Source organism: Episyrphus balteatus, chromosome 3 (assembly GCF_945859705.1).
Source record: "Episyrphus balteatus chromosome 3, idEpiBalt1.1, whole genome shotgun sequence".
Taxonomy (NCBI): domain Eukaryota; kingdom Metazoa; phylum Arthropoda; class Insecta; order Diptera; family Syrphidae; genus Episyrphus; species Episyrphus balteatus.
Window position 1 is genome coordinate 17,062,326 of NC_079136.1, and position 26,723 is coordinate 17,089,048.

At 30.1% G+C, this 26,723-nt stretch overlaps 1 protein-coding gene across 2 annotated transcripts in view; it reads right to left on the reverse strand.

The window, feature by feature from the left end:
• LOC129914147 (homeobox protein homothorax) overlaps positions 1 to 26,723 on the reverse strand; it is a 377,750-nt gene that overhangs the window by 3,580 nt on the left and 347,447 nt on the right. For both annotated transcript variants that reach the window (XM_055993231.1, XM_055993232.1), the window contains 2 exons: positions 12,756 to 12,832; positions 915 to 973 (listed from right to left, as the gene is read on the reverse strand). In XM_055993231.1, coding sequence (XP_055849206.1) covers positions 915 to 973; positions 12,756 to 12,832 — 136 coding nt within the window. The remainder of the gene's footprint in view (positions 1 to 914; positions 974 to 12,755; positions 12,833 to 26,723) is intronic.

The window sequence follows — 26,723 nt, forward strand, 5'->3', positions numbered from 1 at the left end:
TTCCATAATGCCAACGAAGAGTTTTTGATACATTATTCCATTTTTATTCCACAGAGTCTTTGTATTTAAAAAGCGATAAAATCATTAAATTGAGACAAAATAGGATGAAAATCTGATAAGAAAATCTCAAAAATATTGATTTCTAATCACTGATCCATCAACAGTAGTTAAAAAGACTAGTTCTAGTACGAAAACTGGCAGGAAGCTACTGAAGAAATGATTTTTAATAACTGTTTCCGAAATGGAAAAAAGTCACTGTTTTTAATAACTGTTTCCGAACCGGAAAAGAAGTAGGGTTTTTAACGACTAGTACCAGTTGAACCCAACAACTAATACCACACGAGGTATTACAAGTTGCTTTTCCGAAGACGCTTAGAAATTTTCAATTAGATAATGAAGACACGGGGTCTAGTGACTTCAAAACAAATCTATAATTTGTGAGCGCCTAGTCCTAAAATTTTCACAAGACTCCAACTGCTAAAATCAACTACATTTTCTCATAGAAAAAGTAGCTAAAAATGCCTTGTCACATCTTCGAAAGACGCTGTATCTCGAGATGCCTAAAAGCTGTGTTATTTCTGTCAACATATTTGACTTTGCTGCAACATTTCTAGAAGAATTCGCCTTCAAATGATCCGTTTACACCGAATTTTGTTATCAGTGACTTTTTTCAAAAGTCTTCTTGCATTTTTAAGTAGATATTGTTTGAGAATAAGAAAAACAACACCCGGAAATCTTTAGTTTGGAAACCTTCAAGACACCCCAAAGAATTTAAGAAGAAAAAAAAACGTAGGTATTGGTTGTTACTTTTACGGAAGACGGTTTTACACAATAAATTTAAATATTTAAGCTTAAAATCGATATCTTTTTTGTATTCACCCCTTATGTAGGTACTATTAAACCATTTATCTTACCTGCTCTATTCGATTGGTCAATCATTGGTTGCACGATTCTCCGTCTCGCATTAATAAACCTGAAATGTAAAAAAAGAAAAAAATGATATCACTTAGTTGGTTTCACAGAAAAATAATGTTATTCAAAGTGCTTTATTATAATAAGATTAAAAATAATTAAATATGCCCTATTCCCTATCTTCCATAAAAAATAAAATCAGACCATTGTCCTTGATAAGTCTATCATACTTAAAAAAATAAAAATATAAAGAATAACCCTTTTATAGTAGATATTTAGGCCACCAGACACTTTGGCTGGCTTCTCTCTGTTCTTTCTCTTCTATGGCTGGCATAAAGCTTGATTATAAAATTGTGTTCTTATATTTTTTTTATTTCTGGCTAATACTAGAACAAAAGAGATTTTAATTTTTACAAACAAAAAAATCTTTGATATGAAAAAATATTTTATAAAGAGAGTCTAGTCAAGATTTTTTTTGTGAAAAAAAAAAAGAAGAGGCCTTTCCACACATGAATATAATTTTTTTTTTATACTTTTCGAACCAGGCCAAGCTTCATGAAGGATTTTTTTCTTAAATTTTTATTTTTTTCTGTGGAATTGTTTTTTTAAACTCTTTTACCACATAAGGCTAGACGGGATTATTATTATCCCAAATCCCATTCCCGTCATCATCATTGCCGCCATCAAGAAATAAACGAATAAAAATTGGATTCATACATACAACTCGTCGACTTACAAAAAAGCATTTTTTTTTTAAATATATTTCCTGCATTTTTAGGCCGGCAGACTCCCTAAGGGCATCATATCTCCACACACAGAGCAAAAGAGGATGACTTGGGTATCGGTTTTTATACAATATTTTATATAGGCTCCTCAAAAGATGACTGAGATGAGTTTGATTTTTTTTTTTTTTTGTATTTATTCATTCCCATAGTTCTTCGACTCTCTACTCTGATGATGCACATTATGTCATTCGTTTTTCCATCGGACCGTCCCAAACGGTCCAGTCCAACGCAACGCAAAAAAAAAAATGTGAATTAAATCGAAAAAAAATCAGCAAAAAATTGTTAACAAGTGTATCAATGCGGTATCCTTTTGATTCGACTCTCAACAAATATTTCTTCTTACTTACTTCGATAAATTATTTATTAAAAAAAAAAATTGAAAAAAAGAAATATATAAATTGTTTTGAAAAAAAAAATTGCGTTAAAAAAGTGTATTATTCGAGATGAATCCTCAACAAAAAAGAGGAGGAGGACATACATAAAATATTATATTTTTTTTTTCTCATCTATTTTTTCTCAATTATTATTCTTTGTTATGAAAGTTTAACAAAAAAAAAATATATATATCATCAAACCACAACAGAAGAAAAAAAAAGGATGTGAAATGGCATCCTTGCAACTCACAAAAAAAAAAACCTTATAAGAAAAAAATTTAGTTTGCCAAATGTGATTTTTTCCATTCATTTCGTCGTCCGTCGTCGTCGATATCAGCATCAAAGATTTCCAAATTTTTTTTATTTTTTTTTTTTTTTTATAGTTTGGCAACGAAATTATTGAGAGCAATGGCACTGATTGGTTTTTGATGATATTTTATGCATTTTCTAGCCAAAGATGGAAATAATATTATATTTGTTTGTGGAAAAAATAAATTGCACCAAATGTTCTACCTTATACCTATACAACAAACTGACTGCCTGCCATCACCCATTTTCATATTGTATACAAGTCGATATCACTGCAACGCCCCATTTCAATGCGATATAATATAGATTGTTAGTTCAGTTTGCCAAAACGAAATATAGGTAGTATTGGTATCTAACCTGACTACCTTTTTCTATAGAAAATAGATAGAATATCAAAATGAAAGGTTTGTTTACCTATACATATATAAGAGTAGAAAAGTTTTTAGCAAAAATAGTCAATACCATGGTAGAGTGATTTGGCATTTTGCTGAAAAGATTAATATTCTGATGCATAGCGGAAATGACTCAAACTGGGAGATATTTTCAAGCAGATATGCATGCATGTATCGATTTGAAAAAGAGTCATTTTAAGTTTAAATATTTGATTGCGAACATATTTCTGCAAGAATTAAATTGACTATGTTTAAGGTAATTTTGTCAGAAACTTGCAATTTTCACAAAAACGATTGAAAAGGTTTTTTTTTCAATATTTGTATTGATGTTGAATAACCTCTTTTTAGACAATTTTTTTCGAAATTTTTATCATTATTTTTTAGTATTTACAGACAAATTCTGCATATGAAAAAGCCTCTATCTGGAACATATTATAGTCTACTATCAACACGATTTTAAATTTAACAGATATCTTGCAAAAACTAAAGTTTTTAATAACTGTTTCCGATTTGATTCCCCTTTTTCCGAATATAAACAGTTTGAATGAAGAAGTCTTCTAATTCTGGATTGATTGAAAATTTATCCATATTGCTTTTCTTGCCTTAATACATCAGTCAATATTTTTACATAAGAACTTTTCCAGAGGCATTCTTAATCTTTCGGGTTTTCTGACTGAAAAGTTTTAAAGAATATCTGTTTTTAGTGCCAATTATTTATGTTTAGCAATATTTTGCCAAGAAAAGTTCTTCGAAAGAAAGCTTAAATTTTCAGCGCTGATAACCAATAACTCAGCAAAGAGAAATTTACAAAAATGAAAGTTTTTAATAACTGTTTCCACTTCTATAGTCACGGTGTTGCATTACAATATTTGTAGATAAAAATTTGAGAGAAAAAAGCTACATACTAGCTGTAATATAAACACTTCTAGAACTTCGGCTCATTTCTGCAGACTTTTGAAAAAAAAAAAAACAAAACAGATTTCTAATAACTTTTTCCACTTTGATATGTAAGCACAAGTCTTATTGGAAAAAAAATTGATGTGCAAAGAATTGAAGAATAAGTGAACGTTTTTTTCGGAAAAATGTTTGCTTTGAAGACTCTTCAGAAATGATGGAATTAATACCAGTTTCTATTTTGATTATCTTCAATTCGTAATAAAAGACAACATTTTGATAAAAAAAGGCAATCAATCTGCAGTAAGAATTGAATTTCCTAAAGTTTAAATCGATACTTTTTATTTTATAACAGTATTTGCGGGAACCAAAACTTTAAGAATAAGGACTTCCGATACTATTTCGTTTCTTTTTTCTTGGAATAACTGTGATATCAACGAAATAGTCAAAATTGGTTGGAATCGTCAAAAATGAAGAGTTTTTAACTACATAAATTGAAATTATAAAAGTCTTCGCAAGAAACTTGCAAAAAAGGCTGTTTCGAATACTTGCTTCAATTTCTAACCCATTGGTAGATACAGAATAGAAAAATTCTTTACGTTTGGACACTTTTATCTTAAAAATAATAAAAGTATTCTTTAATTTTGACATCAAATTTTTTAGCGGATTATCAAAATAAGTAGCATTTAATAACTGCTTCGAACACTCAACTATCAAAGGCAAAATTTCAGAGAAAAATCAAGGTATTTTCATCATTAATTTGATGGTTTCAATTGATTGAAAGGTTACCATTTCCACCAGTTTTAAATAGTAAAAAGTCTTAGTATGAGGCTTTCAAAAACAAACTGTTTTCAATACTTGTTTACATTTCTAACCCACTGTCTGGAACAGAATACTCAAATTCTTTAGTTCTGATAACTATTCTGAGTTATAAGGAAGTATTCTTCAATTCTGACATTAAATTTCTTAGCGAATTATCAAAATTGATGGTGTTTAATAACTGTTTCCATCTTATAAACAACAAAATCAGTAAAAAACCATGATATTTTATAATTTCTTTAATGTTCGCTATTGATTTCTACTAACCTAAAATGGAACTTAAAACTAACAAGATTTGATAGTTCATAAGGCGTTGCTAGTCGATCAGTCAAAAGTAGATAATTTTAGTTCAATAAGTCGGTATTAGACATACCTATAATTGCCCTTTGTTTTGAGTTATTCAATACTTGTTTACATTTATGTTATTCAAAATAACCTCATTTTAATAAGGCAATACCAATCCTTTCCTAATAATAATACCTTTCTCATCAAAATGTTAATATTCATATTTATGAATATTTTTTCCAAAACAAAGTGATATTTTCAACAAACCAAAAAAAAAATAATACCTCACCACATGTGAAATTCAATTTTAAGATACAATAAACCATTTTCTCTCTAAAACGAAGAAAAGCAAAAAAAAAAAAAAAATACATATTCCAATTCATCGCAGACGTTCTACAAAATTCTATACCTCTTTCTATATAATAACAAAAAAAGCAGAGCCCAAAAGCGATATCCCACCAACCAAACTGTCTACAGCTGTGACCATTTTCTTTCGTTCATTTTTGTTTGGTTCCATATCTTTGTGTGTAAAAAGCTTATGGTTGAAATTGTTGAATGGTTTTTAACCACCCAAGGCAACACAAAACAAAAATTGAGGATTTTTAATAAAAAAAAAAATATTAAAATTTTAATTCATATCAAACAAAAGAAATAAAAACGACACACAACGACGCGACGGACTATACAAGAGAAATTAGCTTCTCCATCTCCTTATAATAAAATCAGCCCAAGGATAAAATGTCGAAAATATTGAAGTTAGCCCCACTGAAAAAAAAAAACTCAGAACAGGACCTCACATCAGCAGACATTATACTCGACCAAATTTGGAGAGTTTTTTTTTTGTAAGAAAATAAAAAAAAAAAAAAATCCCTGAGAAGCAGGATAAATGCATGAAAGGATATCCCCGGCTAACGATATGTGGCTTAGTGTACTGGTATTTTTCATTTTTATTAAAGACCTAAAGCACACTCCAGTACAAAAGGAATTTTCTCATCCTGCAAACATGTGTGTCTGTGTAAAGGATAAAGGGGGGCCAACAGAGAGTATACATCACATACATCTCCCATCACGTTGAAAAGGACGAAAATGTATCCTTTCATGGTGGTTGTAACCCCAAGTTGGGGTGGTTAGAAGGGGGGGGGGGGGATATATTTTAATATTATCCCCCCATATGATGATGGCGGAGAAAAAGGATTCTATCCCTTCATTTCATTCAAACAGTGGTAGCAGACTAAAATGTAATTCTTCGAGCACAAGGGACGAAACGAGAAAGCCATAAGAGCGAGAAAAGCAAAGCAGAAACAGGCAGCAGGATATTGCAAAGGATTACGCATGCCTTGGCATTAGGATTTCTATTTTCGTTTTGTTTGTTATTTTTTTTTTTTTTGCTTTCTTCCCTTTTCTCTACCACTGTAGAAAATGTTTTTCAACCCCCCTTTTTTTTCTATCCATCCATCGCAACAACATGGCAATATAATAGGGATGGAATGATGATATGGTGTGTTATAGTGTATAGAAGAGCCCTGGAGCAGCAGTCATAGTATTATAGTAGTGATGCTATAAGGATATGAAATTCCTTTCCTTTTCCATATATCCGTGACAGGAATGCGCGTTTGAGTGCAACCATAAATCTTTCTGTTTGCCGCTGTTGCCCGTCGCCGTCGCTCGAGAGCTGCTGAAGATTTAAAAGGCAAACAAATCACATGACGAATGTGTTCAATATATGAGACGAGGTTTTTCCTCCTTTTCTCTTCCAGGATTTTATACACAATTTTCATATAAACGAATGTTATAGGATATATGGAGTGTGTGCCCGATGACTATGACTGACTAACTGTATAGAAGTTTGTTGTTGTAGCTTATTTTTTTGGGGGTGGTATAGAAATTTGTAGTTTATAACCCTCCTGACTCGATTCGACTCTACTATACAACAACACAACAATTGTGTATAAGGGATTATCCTTTGCTTTCTTTTCATATCCTTGTGCTGTGTGATGATATAAAACATCACACAGCACCATAGTGAGTATGGTGCTAAGAGATTTTGATTTGTTGTGCATTTTTATTGGACAGGAATTATTAGGTTTATTGCGATAAAATGGCGAATTGAGTGATAGGTGTGGGGGTGAATGTTTCGGGCTAATTGGGCTTTTCGTTATTATTTATTATACTCAAAAAGATTTTTCACTTCTAATAAAAATCTAGATATAACTGTCAACAAGAACAAGAAAAAAAATATAATAATCAATGAATTCTGAGAAGAAGAAGAAAAAAAAGATATCAAATGATACCTATAAGAATAAGGAAGATGTGAAATATTGGTAAACACCTTTTCCATCTATCTTTCCTTACTTAGCTTAGGTATCTGCAACTTATATGCAAAATATATTGCACCAATGTTTTTTTTTTTTTTTATTTTTGATCATGATATAACCATATCACTGGCTTTGATGGAGAGAGCGACCAACACACAACGACCGAAAAAAATCCTCAAATTTCAATCTTTTCTGTGCGCGATGTGTGATGTTTTGTTGCAACAAAACATATAAAGTGCGCTCTTAGGCTTATGATGCGATGCCTGTGATGATGCACACAAAAATACACATATTGGTAGACATGGATATGGTGTTGACTCCACGTGAAAGATATATGCAACAACGCAATAGTGTTCCTTTATTTTTTGTTGTTGGTATTTTTTTATAGGTTTTTTTTTGTCGATTTATGCAAATGAAACATGAGATGTTTGTTGAAGTTGATGGGATGACGTTTTTTTTTTTCTTTCTTACTTGTTTGCTTTTTTTGATGATACCAAGTTGTGTTGTATCATTTACATGCAACTGATATAAAGACGCATGTGAAATGCTATAGATACAGGGACGAATTTGAGACTTTTTGGAGCCTTCTTTTGAGTGCAATTTGCATCATGCACACAAATCTTTAGAAAAGATTGATAAATTGACTTCAGAACGTCAACATACCTACTGGCTAGCAGACATCTATATACATTAGGGTGTCCCTTATATTGGAAATGGCTGAATTTAAATACGCATACGGGCTCAAAAGTTTCGCAATAAATAAAAAAAAATATTCCCAAAGTTTCAAGTCCCTATCTCAATGCTAAGTGGACGCGACTTAATTTTTAATATTTCCATACAAAATATCGATAAATTACAGGTAGTTTTGAAGTGGTTTACTCAAAAATTCGGTAAAACTGTAAAAGTTGATAGAAAATTTTGAAAATTTGCAAATATCTTCAGCACTATAAGGAGTGTACGAAAAAAATATTTAAAAATATTTTTCTTTTGTAAACAATGCTTAGTAAGTAAAACATAACCGCAAATATCATAAGAACAGTGATATTAACGGTTACCTACTTTTTACTGACTCAGCATTATTTAAAAAAATAAATAATTTTTTCGTACACTCCTTATAGTGCTGAAGATATTTGCAAATTTTCAAAATTTTCTATCAACTTTTACAGTTTTACCGAATTTTTGAGTAAACCACTTCAAAACTACCTGTAATTTATCGATATTTTGTATGGAAATATTAAAAATTAAGTCGCGTCCACTTAGCATTGAGATAGGGACTTGAAACTTTGGGAATATTTTTTTTTATTTATTGCGAAACTTTTGAGCCCGTATGCGTATTTAAATTCAGCCATTTGCAAAATAAGGGACACCCTAATATACATCTATTAATACAACCTGTTAAACCTTCCTGTGCCTAAATTTTTGGTTTTGGAACTATTTCTGTAAAAGAAAGTTGATTTTGTTAGTACTTTTTTTAGTTCCTTCTTTCAGTACAATCGATGAACTTTAATGGAAATCATTTAAGGAGAGTTATAAATTTAAAGATGGCTCTGAAATTCTTCATTAAAAAATATTAACTTTTTTAACGAAAATACTATAAAATTGAATTTCTATGAAATACGATTTTTTTTATGCCATCTTCATTGATACCCGAAAAAAAATAAATATTAAGAACGAAATCTCTTGAAAAGACCTTTTTCAGAATTGTACACAATATTTTCTTAAAATTTAGGAAAAAATTGTCACAAAAACATGTAAAAATTATGGTTTTTAATAACTGTTTCGAAATTGTCGTAATCAATAGAAAATATATTTTTTTTTATTTTGACGTTTAAATAATATTAAACCTTTTTGTGTGTTGTTAAACGAGGACTAATGAACCTTTTTTGTTTTTATAAAATACATAATCAAGAAAAAGAAGAGCTCGAACTTTTTCAAGGTTTTAATACTTGCAATTTCTGCTATCTGAAATCTACTTTATTTTCGTGTTTTTCATCTTAATCCTTAAACCAAGTTACTTACTCGTTCTTAATAAATTACGTATTACAGATAGCTTTAGCTTAATTTTGTAGTAAAAAAAGAGAAAAATATATAAATTTGTTGATTTTCGATACCTGTTCCACTTTTTTACCCGATAACATAAATGTTACGGACAGAACAACTGGAGAGGACCTATTCCAGAACTGTTCACATATTTTTTTCCAAAGCAGAGAGAAAATTTAGCAAGAAACATGCAAAAATGACAGTTTTTAATAACTGTTTCCATATCAGTTTTTTTCATTTTTAGCTTTTTACCAGAAAAACTTATATATATAGAATATAACTATTAATGACAATAAATACAATCAAATAATGGCAAGAGTGTTTTACGTTGCTGAAATGAAAGATAGTTAAAAGGTCTTCAGAAGAACAGACTTTTTAGATCAATAAGCAACAATAACTCTTTGAAATACAACAAAGTTCAGAACAAGATACGGAAAGTTTCTTGAAAACGGTTTTGGTGCCGATTTCTGCGGATACAGCTGTTCTCCATAAAATGCGGTCCTGAGCATCCGTATCAAATTTTCATCTACACGTGACAAGAGAAAAAAAAAACTCAAAGTCTCTCAGCGGGAAATCATTTTGAACTTTGTTAGTACTCATTCTTTTAATTGTACCTTAACTTGCAACAAAGTATTAAGACAAAAAATTTATATATACAGATATATTTTTCCTTATACGAAAACTTTAATTTCAATCTTCCATTAAGATATTTTTTTTTTCTTATTTATTTATTTTGTATTTTTTGTTGCAAAAACAAAAGAAAATATACACAAAATTAAAGGAAAAAAAAATATATACAAATTTAATCTCTTAAGATACACATCTTAGGAATTAAGTTGAATTTTCCTTTGTTTGGACTTTTTGGTTCGTTCTTCTCGTTTAGATAAGTATACAATTTTAGGTATAAGAAGAAGAAAAAAAAAAAATTGTATCCATCCCAATCCACAAACCGATCCCATTTGCCCATATATTAATCCAAAAAAAAGGAAAAAAAAAAATAAAATAAGGAGAAGAATTTTTCAGGTTGCCTGGCCAAAATAATTTATTGCCTGGCACCTTGCTCCGATTCGCCTTTGTGAATATTTGTGATTCCATTGGGAATTTTATTTTAGTAAACAAACACTATAAGAGAGAGAAAATAGGTATAGAAAAGTAGAGGTATAACCCGAAGAAAGAAAAGACATAGCCCAAGAGTAGTAGCAGTCCTGAGAAAATATAACCCAAATGGCTTCGTATTGTATAAAAGCTAAAAGAGACTTTTTTTTTCCGGGGGGTTGAAAGTGCAAATAGACGTTGAGCTTATAATATAGGGGTGGGAGGAATCCAAACAGAAAATAATGTATCTAAATGGAATTTTCGTCTTCCATTAACACCAAATATGCACGCCAGCAGTCGTCTTATAAGCATTTAGCTTCCCAGTAATGGCAAAAAAGTACCTATACCCAATTCTAATACCTGCGAGAAATAATTTTATAAAGAAGAAATATCTTCGGCAAAAAAAATACCCTCTTCAAGTTTTTTTCAAGAACAACAACAAAAAAACCCATATCCTTGTTTTTCTTCGTATTATTTTCTTTTTTTGGACAAACCATTTCAGAAGAAAAGGAAAGGTGTTTGCGGATATAAACACATTATATCCTTTTTACTTTTTGGCACAACAGCTAGAAGTGGGGTGGTATAGTTCTTTTACTAATTTCACTCAGCCATAAATTATTTTCCTTTCTTTACTTTTTTTTTGTTTTGTTTTCAAAATACCCGAACTCGAACTTTAAGTTACCTATATTTTTTTGAAGGTTTGATATGTGTGAGAGAAGAGAAGGGTGGCGGCTTTTTGATGCTTGAATTGGGCTTTTTTGGTCCATTATTTTCGACTTCTTTTTTTCTTTGTTGAAAGTGGTTTTGTTATGGTTTCTTTTATTTTAACTTTTTGGCTTATATTTTTCTATGCGTAGATAAGAGGAGAGAAAAATATTTTATTTTCAACTAATAACATTGCAACATTTAAACGTTGCTGGTATTATACTCATACATCTATAGAATAAAAGGACGATGACGACTATATGAAAAAAAGCTATGTGGTTATCAAGCTTTTAACATCTGACAGGATAATCGCAATAAATTTTACTTAAGTTTTTTTTTTCCCTTTCTTTTAGAAATGTTTTGTTTTGTATCCATTATATTTTTTCTTCTAAAAGACTGGTCTTAATATTGGTTGATGATGGAAAATTATATTTTGATTGTGACCAACACACGCATACATTTAAAAAAAAAATCATACATTTTCTTGTTTCTACAACAGACTTTTTCCTTTTTTCTGTCCGATATAATTGCGCGTGAATATACTTTCTAGCTGAAAAGTTTGCTTGTAATGCTGTTCAGTAAAGAGTTCTAAATATTCCATCTTGCATGCCAAATTTAATGGAATAAAAAGCAAGAACTTGGGCGTTTTGACACGAATTGCGGTTTTTGCTACCTATTTCCAGTTTTTTTGCCGACAAAGTTAATATAAAGGAAAATTCATTATAGGGACACCTTTTTGTGAAATATAGACACATTTTTCTTAAATTTGAGAAAAAATTGTGGCAAGTAACTTGAAAAAATTAATGTTTTTAATAACTGTTTCGATATTGATCGATTGGCAATTGAATTGATATTACTTCTTGGATAAGGATTATTGTGCTGACATAAAATGTTTCTATGAAGACTCCTACGACTTTTAATGGAACCGGAAGTTCTAAGCATTTCAGAAGATTTTTAAAGATAAATACAAAAAAAAATTGGGTGAGCAGCGAGAGACTTGAAGTCTCTTTCGCGTAAAATCAAACAGATGAAAATAATCCAATTTTTTTAATTCAAACTCTTAATTCGTCTTCTTTCTCAGAAATCTTAAGTTTTAATATCTGATGAATTTATCAGAAACACTGGTAAGGATCATTCTGTAAAATATTTACACAAATAATTTTTCATTGCCAAGGTTAATTCGCAATTTTCAATTTAGCAACTTTTACATTTGTTTCGCAATTTATAATATCACTATGTTTTCACACCACTTATCAATTTTTCAGATTACATTGAATTCGCATGGCTGTGTTTCGCTTGTTATTATTTTGCGTAGCTTTATTTAGCTTGCTGCGATCATGCGAAATCTATGTTCCTGTAATTTATCGCAACGCAAAACAGTTTTAAAACTAAATTAGGCTCTGGAAAAGAGTGCAATTTTGCAAAATGTCTTTGTGCAATAATTTTATGTTTAAATATAAGCCAAATGTGAAATTGCAAAATAAATTAATAAAACTGCGAGTTAAATTAATGATTTAATGAAAATTGCACGAAATGAAACCAACAAAAAGACGATGCGAAGCGACTGTTTGTAGAATATTTTTTGACTACATGCAATCTACTCAAAAAACACTTTTTCTCAATATTCTTACTTCAATCTTTTTATCTAAATTTAGTTCCCTCAAGTTTATAAGAAATTTTTTGGTTTTTCTTAGATAATTATTTTTTTTATGCAGTTGGCTTTGATTGTTACTTAATTTATTTTTTGTCGTATAATCTTAGCGCAATTCTATAGTACCTTCAAAAATATCAATATTTATAAATATTTAAAAAATATCAATTCGCACTTACCAATTATTTACTTGCAATATCGTTAAACCTGTATCTTGCGCTAATTGTTTTTTCTGGTCCTCTGAGGGGTAAGGATGCTAAAATAAAGAAAAAAAAGAGAAAATTTTCAGTTAAAATGAGGGAGTTGTTTTTTTTTTAATAAATTTAAATTTCTTTGCATCGTAGAATTTTATTTCTAAATACAAAGTAAAGTGAAAGAAAGAACTCCCACATCTGGCGGAAATATCTTTTTACGCGTGCGCGCAGTTTTTTTTTTATTTTTGGTTTGGGTTTTTCGTTCTTTTTGATTTTTTTTTTTTGTCTGTGTTATAATCAAACAAAGCCAACGCGGCGCGCAAGTTAACAATCAAATTAAATCCCCTCTCAAAATCACAATAAACAACTCCTACACAAATTATCCCAGTTTAAATGTAATTTAACAAAAGGTATTTCTTACTCATTCAATTTAAATTCAACAAAAGGATAGAGAGAAAATAATAAAAAAAAAAACGCTAATGGTTGGTGCAAAAAAGAGGTTTGCCGCCATTAATCCTATTTTTTTTTTGTAAATAAATTTCAAACAATAAGAATTTTTGTTTTGTAAAGAGGAACCATATGTGAGTGGAATCTAAAAAAAAATATGGTTTAATAATAACTACGCACTTATATTATGAAGGATGTTTTTTTTTTTTTGGTTAGTTGTTTTGGTATAAAAAATATCCTTTAACCAAAAATGCACCTTCAATTATTCGCCTAATTAAAGTACTTTTTTGAGTATGAATAAACGGAAGGATAACAAATAAATATGTTTTATGCAATTACTATGCGGATATGATGACAATTTTTGAGAGGCTCTTGAAAAAAAATGCAGCTGCATATGTTTTTATCCTAATTGGATGGGGATATGTCATTTTTTCTTTGTAAATAAAAATGCATTTCTTTAGTGGATTAACTTATAAATGAACAATTTTTATCATCTTGTAATGCAAGAATGGATGTAAGTTGATATCAAAATTAAGTAAAACAATAATTGTGTCGTCAAAATTTGACACGTTATGACAGTTTTTTTTTATCCAAAAATTTTGATTGACATAAGGATAATGTTGTAAGGACATTGAACATTGAAAAGCACACCTTTGACTTTTTGGGGACTGTTAGAATTTTAATATTTTAATTTGAAGTTGATTTGAAACAACTACAGGTTGATGTTCCTCAGGAGTACATCTTGAGGCCAGTTGTTTTTATTTTTTATTTTTTTTTCTACAGTTTTTGAGAGAAGTAATAAGAAACAACACATAACTAAATGATGCACCTTGAGATTAATTCTATTCGATATTTACTGGCACACATCAAATTTTTCCGAACGTTGGGCGCCATTTTGATTAAAGAAAAACCTTAACCAGCCGTTTTATACTTCTCACATAAATAGTTTACCCTATCTACTGAAGTGTATTACACATTTTAATCGAGTCATAGAAACATTCCTAATATCAAGACCTAAAAATTATCTTGTTAAAATACGTAAATAATAATAAAAAAAAAGAAAACAACAACGCTATCTTTATCAATATTTACACAAAATTAGGTTGCTACTGTCTGGAATCAACCGCAAACATAGTATTACGCTATCTTAAAAATTGTATCTCAATGTTTTCAAAAAAAAAATGTTACTAGTATGTGTTTCATTTCTATTACATTTTTTTTTCTATACTAAATTTTTCAAGTGCTCCTCTGGGTCAGAATTATATCGATTACAATTTTTCTTTTCTAGGTTTTTATGGCGTTTGCCCAAATAAAATCCCATAAATCATGTAAAGATAATGCATTCGATGCATCGATCCAAAAAAAAAAAAAAAAATAATAATACAACCGATAGACAACGTCCGTCGAAGAGTCGACATCGTCGTCCGTCGTCGCCGTCATCGTCAGTAGTTCAGTTCAGTGTTCGTGTTATTGTTAATCAAATATTTATTCTAAAACTTCATTGTAGCGCCATTTGATCAGTATTTGATTAGATTTCCAATTTCGATTAAATAAATAATATTTCATCGTTTTTATAGATTATTTTGTGTATAGTTTTTGTATATAGAAAATGCACCCGAAAAAAGCGCATTTTTTTGTGTTTAGTTGGTTGGGTTTAGATTTCGGGGGTATATTGGAATAGAATTACAGTTAGTAATGAAAGATAAAGGGATGTTTTGTTTATTTTAGTGTTAAAAATCCAGTGGCATATTTTGACGCCACCAAGTCGGGACTTCTATTGGAAGATTTATTAGAAGAAAAAAAAATTATTACAATTCGTTATTGCATTTTATAGATATAAACAACTTTTTGTTAGATTCAATTAAAGTTGTTGAAGTCAAAATTGTATCTTTGTTTGATTAGTTTAGTTTTTTTTTTTTTTTGGATTTTTGTTTTTTGGGGTTAGTCAGTTTTTTTTTTAATGCAATATGGGGGCAGATAAAGTAAATACAAGAGGTTTCTTTTTTATCAAATCTTATTTTGTAATCATTTTTTTGGTGGCGTTAATGATAAATTTGGAAGATTGATTTCATTTTCATGTTTAAGATTTTTGTGAGATAAGAAAATTGTTTTAATTTTCCAATACGTAAACTTTGAACTCTAGTTAAAAATCTCACGTTGGGCGCCATTTGAATTTAGTTGTAAAACTTTTAATTTGTATGATATTAAACGAAACACTTTAAATGTGAGTTCAAATGTTGATAGAACTTTTGACTCACGTTGGGCGCCATTTGAAAAAAAAATATTGCAGTTTAAAGTTGTAAATTTTCCAAGGATATAATAAACTCTGAGAATAAGAAGGTATATTGATTCCAAGTCATGTGTACGGATGTGTTACTATAAATCTCACGTTGGGCGCCATTTTTACACTTTTTCTTGATATAAGTAAATCTTTTAAAAGCTTTCTTGAAATTTTGTCACGTAAAGATTTTGTTTTGTGATATTTTTACAATTCAATTCAATGAAAGAGGTTAAACAAAATCTTAAATAATCTCTATTTTTTCGGGTCCAAAATTGGGTGCCAGTTACATTATTTGAAATATTTGTTTTATTTTACATTTGTTTGGAAAATTGATTGAAGAGATGAATAATTGATTAGGTTAAACTTTTAGGCAGGTACAAAAAAGTATAATCTTAAATCTCGCGTTGGGCGCCATTTTCAACTAAACCTCTTTTAAACCAACTTTCTCACAACAACACTAAAAACATATTATAGTTATTTGAGAGTCTTGCATACCTTAAAAAACTATCAATTTCTGATATTTTAAAAGTATTCTATTTTGCACCTTTTTAAAGTTAATATCAATTTGAAAGCAATTTTTCTTTTTTTTTCAAAATTAAAGTTTCGCAAATTGTATCACTTTTCGTTCCTTCCTTCCATCATCATCAATTTAATTATTATTGGATTGGAAAATATACAACAGAAAAATTTCCCCACTCAAACAAACTCTCATTTATATATATTTTTTTTTTTTATTTTACTATAATGGATGCACATTTTAATTATTCAAAGATGGCGCTTGATTCACTCAAAAATAAATTTATGCGCCACCCCTTTATAGAGTAGAGCACAACTCAGAGCGATGTTAATAAAAAGTAAAAATGAGAAAAAAAAAAAAAAATTCTGAAGAAAAATAAAACAACAACAACACAAAATTAATGAATTCCAAAGCTAAAGAGTTCAACCCACAATCGCCATCGTTCGTCAGAAATGTTCAAGCAATATACATATACAAAAAAAAGAGGAAAAAATAAACACCAACAACCCCACCTTCCTTACTTCCTTTCTATATTCCTTGGCATTCTTGCAAGCCTTTAAGTATCTCAAAACGCAAAGCTCGACCGCATGTTGTATAATCTGAAGTCTGAACCTATATTACGAGTATTTCTGTTGATGATGATGGTGAAGAACCGCAGCACATGCATTGCAAATGTTATTCCATTCCATTCCAATTTCCAATTCCACACTACACTGGGGAGCTCCTCTGTTTTGCACATAATTAATTACTGTCACGCCTTTTTATTCGTCCCGTCGCGTCGTCGTTGTTATCTGGAGAATTTGAAACAATCATCTCAAGTGTTTGTCATGCCATTGTGCCCCCACAAGACAAAACTTATATATAAATGAAATCGACTAGTAGCCCAGAGTGGTGCTACATAAAACCTAAACTATCCCTAGATATTCAAAGGTAACTCCCCGTTGAACCTGCAAGTTCGCTATTGTAAAAAGTCTTTAAATAATACAAAACTCAACCAATACATCGTGTTTCGTGGTTTTTCAATCTTAAGCCCTTTATAGTCGTCGGTCGTCCGCTTTTATAGGACCCCACCAAACTTCCCATACCTATTTTAGTTCAAGTTTGAAAAAAAAAGTCTCAAAACGGGGAGAAAAAATATACATTAACATGACCTAACCAACAACTTGGAGAGGGGTTCGGTACATCCCTGAATTGAATGCGGCTGATTCGCTAGACTGACCGGGATCATACATATTTATCACGAGTCGCGCCAACGAATATAATATGGAAGCGGACTTTAATGGCTGCACAGGTGGAGTTGTGGCCTTTATAGTCTAATTGTGACTTAAAACCGTCGAAAAATCTGAAAAATAAGGGTCACACAAGACGATGAAGATGGTGATAAGGTTGGTTGGGTTTTTGAATGGTAATTTGGTCAATACGATTTTTTATTGTGTCAGGGATTAAACTAAAGATAACATTGTTTGAAATAGTAAATAGGGTCTTGATAAGTGAGGTATAATTAAAGTTTACTCTTTAACGGGGATATATAGTAAGAAAATAGATTCATTTATAAAATTTTAAGACAATGAACTTTTAGTGACCCAAGAGAACGGTTTACTGGGTAGTTGACAAAGGTTATTGACTGTGTTTCTGTTTGTTTGTATTGAAAAAGTTAGCCCCACATACATTTATTTTATCTTCGATTTGACATCAAAACTTAGAATATTTTAAACTTGTCATATTGAAAGACCCTATAAAAATGGCGCCCAATCGAAACTTGAGATATGTAGACGAACTTATGTTGTGTGAGAAAAGTCAAAAGCGCTTAAGCTATTTAGGTAGGTAATAGTCAATATTTACCCAATTTTTTTTAAGGGTAGCTAGTTATACGATTTTAATTGTTTGTTGGTTAGGAGTTAGGACCCTATCCGAATCAAATTATGCCTAAGATTCAGCATTCAATAAAATGTGTGTTTTGTTTTGTATTCAATTTGCGTTTCTTAGTTTTACTGAGGCCAAAGGATCTAACCAATTTTTTGTATAATTTGGTTTGCATTAGGACCCTATTTCAATTTTAAATACCTTATTTTCTTATAAAGTATGTAGTTGTTTTTTGCTTAACAATTTGTTTCTGGTTTTCGGACAGCCTTGATAAGTATAATATCCTATTTAATTTCTGACAAGTTCTGGAAAAAATTTTGGGAATATTGGGACCATTTGAGTCCAGTTGTATTTAGTCCAGTTGAGGTCCAAATCCAATTCAGTTGAAAAAAGAGTATTTCGAATACTATATTTCACTTACAAGTATATGTACATATTTTGTAGTTATTGTGGTTTTTATCGTTCTTAATTTCTTTAGATATGGTTTAGGACCCTATAAAAATTTAATGTGCATAAACTTCAGCTAGGTCTTTAGCACTGAATTCAAATGTCGTTTATTAACCTTGGTTTATAAGACTAGTTGGGGTCTGAATGCTTGTTAGTTTTAAAGGTATAAGAATATTAGAGCCATATTTTTGAATTGAAAGTTTCTGATTCGTTACTAAAAATTGCAAAACAAAAAGCAAAATCTTAAAAATGCTTTAATGTTTTCGTATAAAAGAAATTCCATAAACTGAAAGATTTTTTGCTTTTACTACATTTTTCTTAAATCCACAAAAAAAAAAAACAAATCTCATCCCCCTCTCACAGACCCCAAACCAACACATATCATTAAAATACCATCATCAGATCCTTTTATCCTTCTGTAAATCCTTACACGGCTATATGATAATGATGAGGGCTAAACATAATATTGACAGCTAACGAATCGAATATCCGATAAGAAAAAAAAAAAAAAAACTCAACCTTCTTTATCCATACCTATCGACTACTTTGAAATGGAATATAATATGCCGAAAGATTATGTAAGGATTTGTTATCTTCAATTTTGTTTTCTTGTTTAATATCAATACAAAACAAGAGAAAAATCCTTTAGAATACCTTTTAAATCACCAATTTTTTGGATATAGCTTTAATTTTTGACCAATACAATGCCTCTTACTCCCCCCCAAAATCTTGTGTCTTGCCTGGAATAATAATATTATATCAGTTCCTTACATGATTTTGGGTAACACCCAATCCATAAGGCACATTTAATTAACCACACAAAATGTTACACCTCCGCATACAACCTATAGGTAAGTTGTTATAGAAAATAGGTAAATGCATAATCATCATCATCATCATCAAACTGGTGGTCTGCTGCATCCCCAAATCATCAGTCCTTACAAAATAACCCAACAGGCTTTCTATCTATACTTAACTACAAAACGCAGTCCTATCTACACAATATTGCAAAATGCATCCTTGATGTTTAAGGTATATTCCCCTGTTAGAATTTCAAAACCATCATTTCGGAGGGCATGTTTCAAGCACCTTTGGCCATATGCAATATATGCATGCATTCTGAATGTTCCAAATGTTGTACTCGTACTCTCCTCCTAGGGTTTTCTCGTGGTCGTCTCAACAATTTTCAGTTCTCTAAACTCATGTTAGGATATATTTAATATGTAAAGGCATTTCTGTTAAATGAATGTCCTTCTATAGAATGTCCTGCAGACTATACCTATACACGAAATACACCTTCTTATAGGCGCACAAACCCAAAACATGCATACAACATCTTGTTGCAGCTTGTTTTTAGTTCAAAATTAAACTGAATAGGGGAGAACGGGGTAAAAGAGGGGGGGGGGCATGTTGAGGAAAAGAGCGTTCTTCACTCGCCTTCAAGATAAAACACCTATGTTTCATTTGGTGAATTGTGTATCCTGCGGAACACCTCTGACATGAAAAGCAAGTCTATAAGGAGTTAAGAGACGACCGATACACAGACAACCGTCGACGACGACGAAGTAAGGAAGGATGAAAACTTGTACTTTTTAGTTAACTATACCTATCTACCTACTATCGGCCGCCATTGTTGTCATTAGATAAAGGTAGTATACCTGCCTAGCCCCCAAACATGTTTTGTGTTTGTTGTTTCTGGAGAATACCATGAAATGTACCTGAACAATATGTTGTTTTAGATTTAGTGTTTTCTTATACCCTGCGGCCAGAAAGTCTAAAGTCATTCAAAACCTCCTCCCTTCAACTCCTTCGATACAATACCAAAACCTCTACAATGAAATCTTTAAGTAAAATCATTATTTCCAGGACATATGGCAAACATGAAGCACGCACCAATATTATATTATGCCCACACACAAATTGAATCCTCGACAATTTGTTGCAAACATCTATTCTACAGGACGAAGACAACAAGACGCTATATAGGTATACCTTTTTGGTCAAAACCAATCAATAAATTACCCCCAAAAACCACTTTCGAGAGAGATCCTTTCTCTCTGTCTTTCTCTGTAGTCGATCTATGGCTCCTGGTGGTGTTTCGAGCTTCTGCTGTCTGGTGGCTAGGAGATGCTGTTTGGTTGTGCTTCTTGTGAAATTACATTTTGAATAATTTCAATCTGGAATATTGTATATGCTGATGATGCATATACAATGCAACTATACAACAAGGATAAATATTGCAAAAAAGCTTCCCAATTATCAGGATACACTTTAGGCAAGGATAATGTAGAGACAAGGTATTGAGAGAAGGTTTTTGGAAAATTCAGTGATTTCTGTATTTTTAAATTTCTTCTGTACTCTGTATTGTTCCCTCTGTCATTTAATGGTTTGTTTGTATTTGTATATTTGAGTATGAGAGTGTGTGTGTATTTTGTCCTTTTATTTTGTATTGTTGAGAGACATTTTGGGTTTTATCAGTAGCCAAACAGGCGGACAATGGTTGAATTGAAATTCAATTGGAATATTGGCGCAAAATGTGTCCTCGTCCTCGCTAACTTTCAGGAGGGGTGTGGAAAACGTGTTAACGCATATATATTAGATTGAACTGCCAAATGACGACAATAATGGTAAAAGAGGAAAAGGAAGAAAAAAAGAAAATATTGTTTAATAGTCAATAACTGAGATGGGCATTTCACGTATAACGACAATGTGAACGTAGTTCAATATATAGAGATATTAGGAGGTTATCCTTGTTACCATTTTATTTGGAAACGGGTGCTATTAAATATTCACAAACATGAATGTTATTTAATCATAAATATTTGTTTAAGGATTTTACATTAGTGCGGCGCAGTGGTGGTGACAATATCAATGAATGACAAAAGGGTCCCTCTCTCTTTGACTTATCGAAAGATGAATGTTCTGATTTTGTATACCTACATTATTTAATCAAAATAATTATTTTTGTTTGATTTGCATGGAATATGGTATTTAGTTTTGATAAACAAAAATTTCTATAGTCAATTTTAAACATTTTTAAAGATATTTTTGAGCGACCGAAGGAAAAAAAGTTTAATTTGTTCGAAGCTCGTTTTAAACTTTCAAAAAAAGTTAACTGCTAAAACAGCAAGAACTTTTGGTAAATATTATAAGATTTTAAGCCTTTCTTCAACTGATAATATGTTGCATGAAAAGTATCAACTAATACAATAAAGAGAGGCATCATACATAGATTTTAGCATTTTTCTTTAATATTTTGATAATTTAATTTTTTGCTCTAAGAAGGTGTGAATTGTAAATTTGGAATGCAAAATAATGAACAATTAGTCAAATGATTTACTGAATTACTTTTGAGTTCACTGAAGATTTCAACTTCTTTTAGCGTATCTAATTAATACTAGCTAGAAGAAAAGAGAGACAATTTTAGGCTTTTCGAAGAAGAGTTCCTTTTTTCTAATTTAACTCAAATAATGTTAGAAAACTATAAAGAAATATTTGAAATAAGTGTGTTTTTAATATAAATAAGATAAAACTGTCAAAAATTGTATCTTTAAATGTTTAAATGGATCTTCGTTGCTAAACAAATCATCGACTTTTGCAATTTTCACAAATATTTTTCATTATGAAAAATATGGTCTAAGAAGGTGTGAATTGTTAACTGCGAATACAAAACGTTGAACGCTTAGCCTATATATTATAGGAACTAAAAAAAATTGTGAATTTACAGAAGATTTCAACTCTGGAACGCAACTAATACAAGCTAGAAGAAAATAGACTAAGAAAGTTTAGACTTCTCGAAGAAGTGTTCCAGTTTTTTGGTTGAACTCAAAAAATGTTAAAGGACTATTAAGGTATATTTGAAATAAGTGTGGTTTTAATATTCATAAGTTTTAACATTCAAAATGTGGTCCCTAAAGGTTAAAATGGATACTTGTTCCACAAAAAAATTATTTTTTTTGTATCATCGATTTTTGAAATTTTTGCACATAATTCGGAATGATATCTAAATGCTTTAAGAAGTGTGAATTATTAATTTTGAATTGAAAAACTACGCAAAAAAGGACATGTAAAATTTGCTGAATTGTTTCTTAGCCACAAATGTATGCCATTTCCTAAGAGAGAAAGTGCAGAAACTTCAAATTTTACATTTTTACTATAAGTTTTTATTCGATTTCGATTTAAATTGAAACAGTAAAATGCCGCCGGTATATGAGATCTATTATAGAAAGTCTTAAAATTACAGAACTTCTTCAAGCTCTTCTGAAAGGAGTGGGTAAATTCTTCAATAAATTACCGTCATTTCCACTGTTTGCATCAAAGATATTTAAAATTGTCAAAACAAATAACAATATCTCAATTTAAACTTGTGATATTGACCTTATAAAAATATAAAAATTGCCATTTTACAATTCTCACCTACAAACCTACTTCAATCGAATGGAAAATTTAAAACAAATATAAAACCTCTTAAACATTTTTTTTTTTTTTGTTTTTCTTTAAACAAAAGTAGGAGGTGTGTGTAAAGCTCAAGTACTCCACTTAATTTTCCACCAATGAGATCACTATTTACCCATTACACTATTATAAACCAACAAAATAAACAAAAAAACAAGTGCACACCAAAAAATCTACCCTGTCTTTGTATAAAAACATACACAACATGGAGCGACTCTACGACGACGACGACGACGATGTCGGACAGAAAAAAAAAGTATACTTGGTATAGTTAGTTCGCGAACTACCATTCCGGTCTGGCCCAGATATACCAAAAAAAAAAACAGAGATCTTATCTTGCACAATTTTTAGACATGGCTCCTTTCATTACGTTGTATATGTATTTTATATCTACACCTTACCCCCCACTTTTTTATTCTCTATAATATACCTCAACGACCATCTTATAAAAGCACACATATTCGCAATTTTTTTTTTTTTTTTGTATTAAAAAAAAAACTAACCTCTACATACGATATCTACTTGCTTGTAAAAGAAATTCTCTATAGTGATATCTCTCGCATTTTATCGCAATGTATTTTTTTTTTTCTACTTTCAACTCCCTCCCTTTTTTATCTCATTTCTATTTGTACTTTTATATTTTTGCTTACCTATCTCTACCTATTACAATTGTTATAAAAACTTTATTTTGATTCGTAGAAAAGTTCCAAAGATAATACCTAGATAAGATAAGCACATTTATACTAATTTGCTTTTACTCTTTAATGGCAGACTTATTATTATTATTGTTTAGAAACCTAAAGAAAAAAAAAAAAAAACAGTAAAAAATACAAAAGTATCTTAAAAAGAAATATGTATCTTTTCGGTGAATTTCAATTTTTAATGTTCTAATGAATAATATTTAATTAAAAAAATAAATATAAATTTTGTATCTTAAGAGATTTAATAAAAAGATATAATAAAAATGTATCTTTTGTATTTATTTTAATCACAAATATTTGTTTTATTCAAAATCACATAATTCTTCAGTAAGACAACTTGACACTGCTGAAATTTGCCTTGGAACTACAAAAGATACAATATCTATCAAAAAAAACAATTATCTTCATAGAAAATTTGCATCCTAAGAATGCAAACGAAATTAAAAATAACTATACAAAGTTATATAGCTTTTAACTGCTTATTTGCGCCTTCAAGGTATAAAAGATACAATATCTTTCTAAAAAATTCATATCTTCTTCAGTATCTAGAAAAAGACGTGTTTTTTTTTTTTAATTAACAACTTAAGATACTTTAAAAATACAAAAGATACAATATCTTTTTCTTAAACAGATACTAACTTGTACCTTAGGAACGATACTAAGTTTTAAAAACTCGTTAAATAGTCTAATACACCTCCAAAATACAAAAGATACAGTATCTTTTCTTAAATATATTCCTATTTCCAGTATCTTTTAAACGAAATTATATCTTATGAATAAAATTGAGTTTAAAAATCTTCTTTGTAATGAAGTTCATATCTTAAAACTATTTTACAAACTCTATTTATGAAAAAAAAAACCATCTTTTTAACGAATTTCAATTTAAAACATACAAAAAAAAAAGATAGGTACTTCTCGATAATAACTTGACCAACTTAATACTTCGAAACTACCCAAGAAAAAAAAAATACACTAATCTAAATACATACATTTAGATACTTTAAGTTCATCCTTTTCGAATTTGTATCTGTTTATATGTAAATCCATAGGATAAACTAAAACGTGTGTGTATCTTTAAACAAGCTTAACATTCAAATTTCAAAGTCATTTAACAATAAAGGGGGGCAACCAGCTTTGACAATAATATACTCTCTCTTAACCGGATATCCTATGATATGACCAAAAATTGTCCCTTTAGATACATTTATTCAATGTTTTTTTTTTTTTTTTTCTTCTATTTTTGGTTTAAAAACACATCCCTTCAAACCATGCAGGACATCCTTTTTGGATTTAGTGCTGGTTATTACAAGGGTAAATACCAAGAAAACTTTCGACGATTTGTGTTTTGAATGTCAAGATATCCGGTAAACAAATATATTTTTTTAGATACAAAAAAAAAATTAAACTACATATCTGCATAAAGGTCGACAGGAATTTGTGTGTGTGTTAGGGGAGAAAGGGGTCAAGTTTGGTATAGTGGAAAATTGTACCTAACTCTCATTTTAACCTTTATACATTCTACGCACAAAAGTTTATAGCTTCGTAAAAAGTTGTCCAATGCATTTTTATCGTATTTATTTTAAATTTCCTGTTTATCCTTATTTTTTTTGTTATTGTTGGAGAAAGAGAAATTGGTACTTTTCGAGATAAAAATCTTAATGGGATTTTCTAATGGTCAATCGGCAATTTTGGATTTAAATTCGATTCGAAGCCAAGCCAAAAATGGACTTTGGTCGAAAGATAATGAGTTTTTCTACTCTTTTTGAATTGTCCTTTTTTTTTAAGGACAACAGAAATAAGAGAAAGTGGGCGAAGGATATAGATTTTTTTTTATTTTAAGGATGAACTAACCATTTAAATATAAATATATCCTGGCGGACCCCAAAGAAGAAGGAAGATTACCTGATTGAAGTGATAAACCAAAAGTAAGAAAAAAAGTTTTCTTTTTTCCATTTATTGGAAATGCATTTAGAGAGATAAACGAAAGAAATCCTTAAAAAAAAAAGAAGAAACTCCTGTAGGATTTTTTTTTTGACTTTATACGGTCTGAGAATATCCACCCAATTTTCTCTGTTAAACATCTAGACATTGATGAATTGCAGATTAAGTCGAAAATCACTCATGCCCCGCAGGACGCGTGTGCTTTTGTATACGCTTGGTGTAGTATAGTATATCTTTAAGTAATGGAAAACACAAAAGGATATTATATGAAGGAAAAAAAAAAAACTCATCGCCAAACGACGATGACGATAGAATGAAAAACGTTCGTTCCATTTCATTTACACAAAAAGTTAATACCTTTATTTTATGCTAGGAAGATACATATAATGTTGTAGTATATATCCTTAAATGTGGTCCTTTTAGTTACGCATACGATTTGAAACCAAGATGAAGTAAATTTTTTTTTTTTTCTTCTTTATAAAGTTTGCATTTGAAGGAATCTTTACTCTCTTGTTGCAGGAAAGAAAGTATTTATTTCATTATCAGTTGAGGATAACTTGCTTATCGATTGTTTGTGACTCTTTGTGTATGTGTGGTGGGGTGAATTTTTAATGAAAATTACCAAAAAAAAAAAAAAGAAAAGGGATTTGATTTATTGCCATGTCTTTTGTAAATTGCTAGATGTAGTTAAGTTAATGTAACGAAGATTTCAATTTTCGAATGGAGTGAAAATTGTATAATCGACCAAAGGAAAAAATTATCACGGGGAAGAATATGCTTAGCAGGAACTTGATTGATTCAGGAAACTTAGACAATTGAATTAAATTAAAAAAAAAAATAATGATACGATTTGTGGAAGTTAAATAGAAACTTTAAGCCACTATTAGAATAATTTTGGTTTAAAAAACATCAAGTCCATCTCATACTTTAAGATTAAAATAAAACAACTTCCCTGAAGTGTAAAACAGTGAAATAAAGGAGGAACATCGATGTTATAATTTTTCCATAATTATTTTACTTTCCCAACATTTTGCCCTAAGAAGGTGTGAATTGTAGACTTTGAGTGAAAAATAATAAAAAATTTGTCACATAATTATTTTTACGGAGAAACTTTTTAATTCACAAGGATTTCAATACATTAAACTAAATTGATACCAGTTAAAAAGGAAGAGACTGTAAAAATTAAGACATGTCGAAGAAGTGTTCTAGATTTTCAGCTGTACCCAAAAAAATTAAGCGAACTATTAAGTAGTATTCACAATAAGTACGTTATTCGTAAAAATAAATTTTAGTTGAAGAAA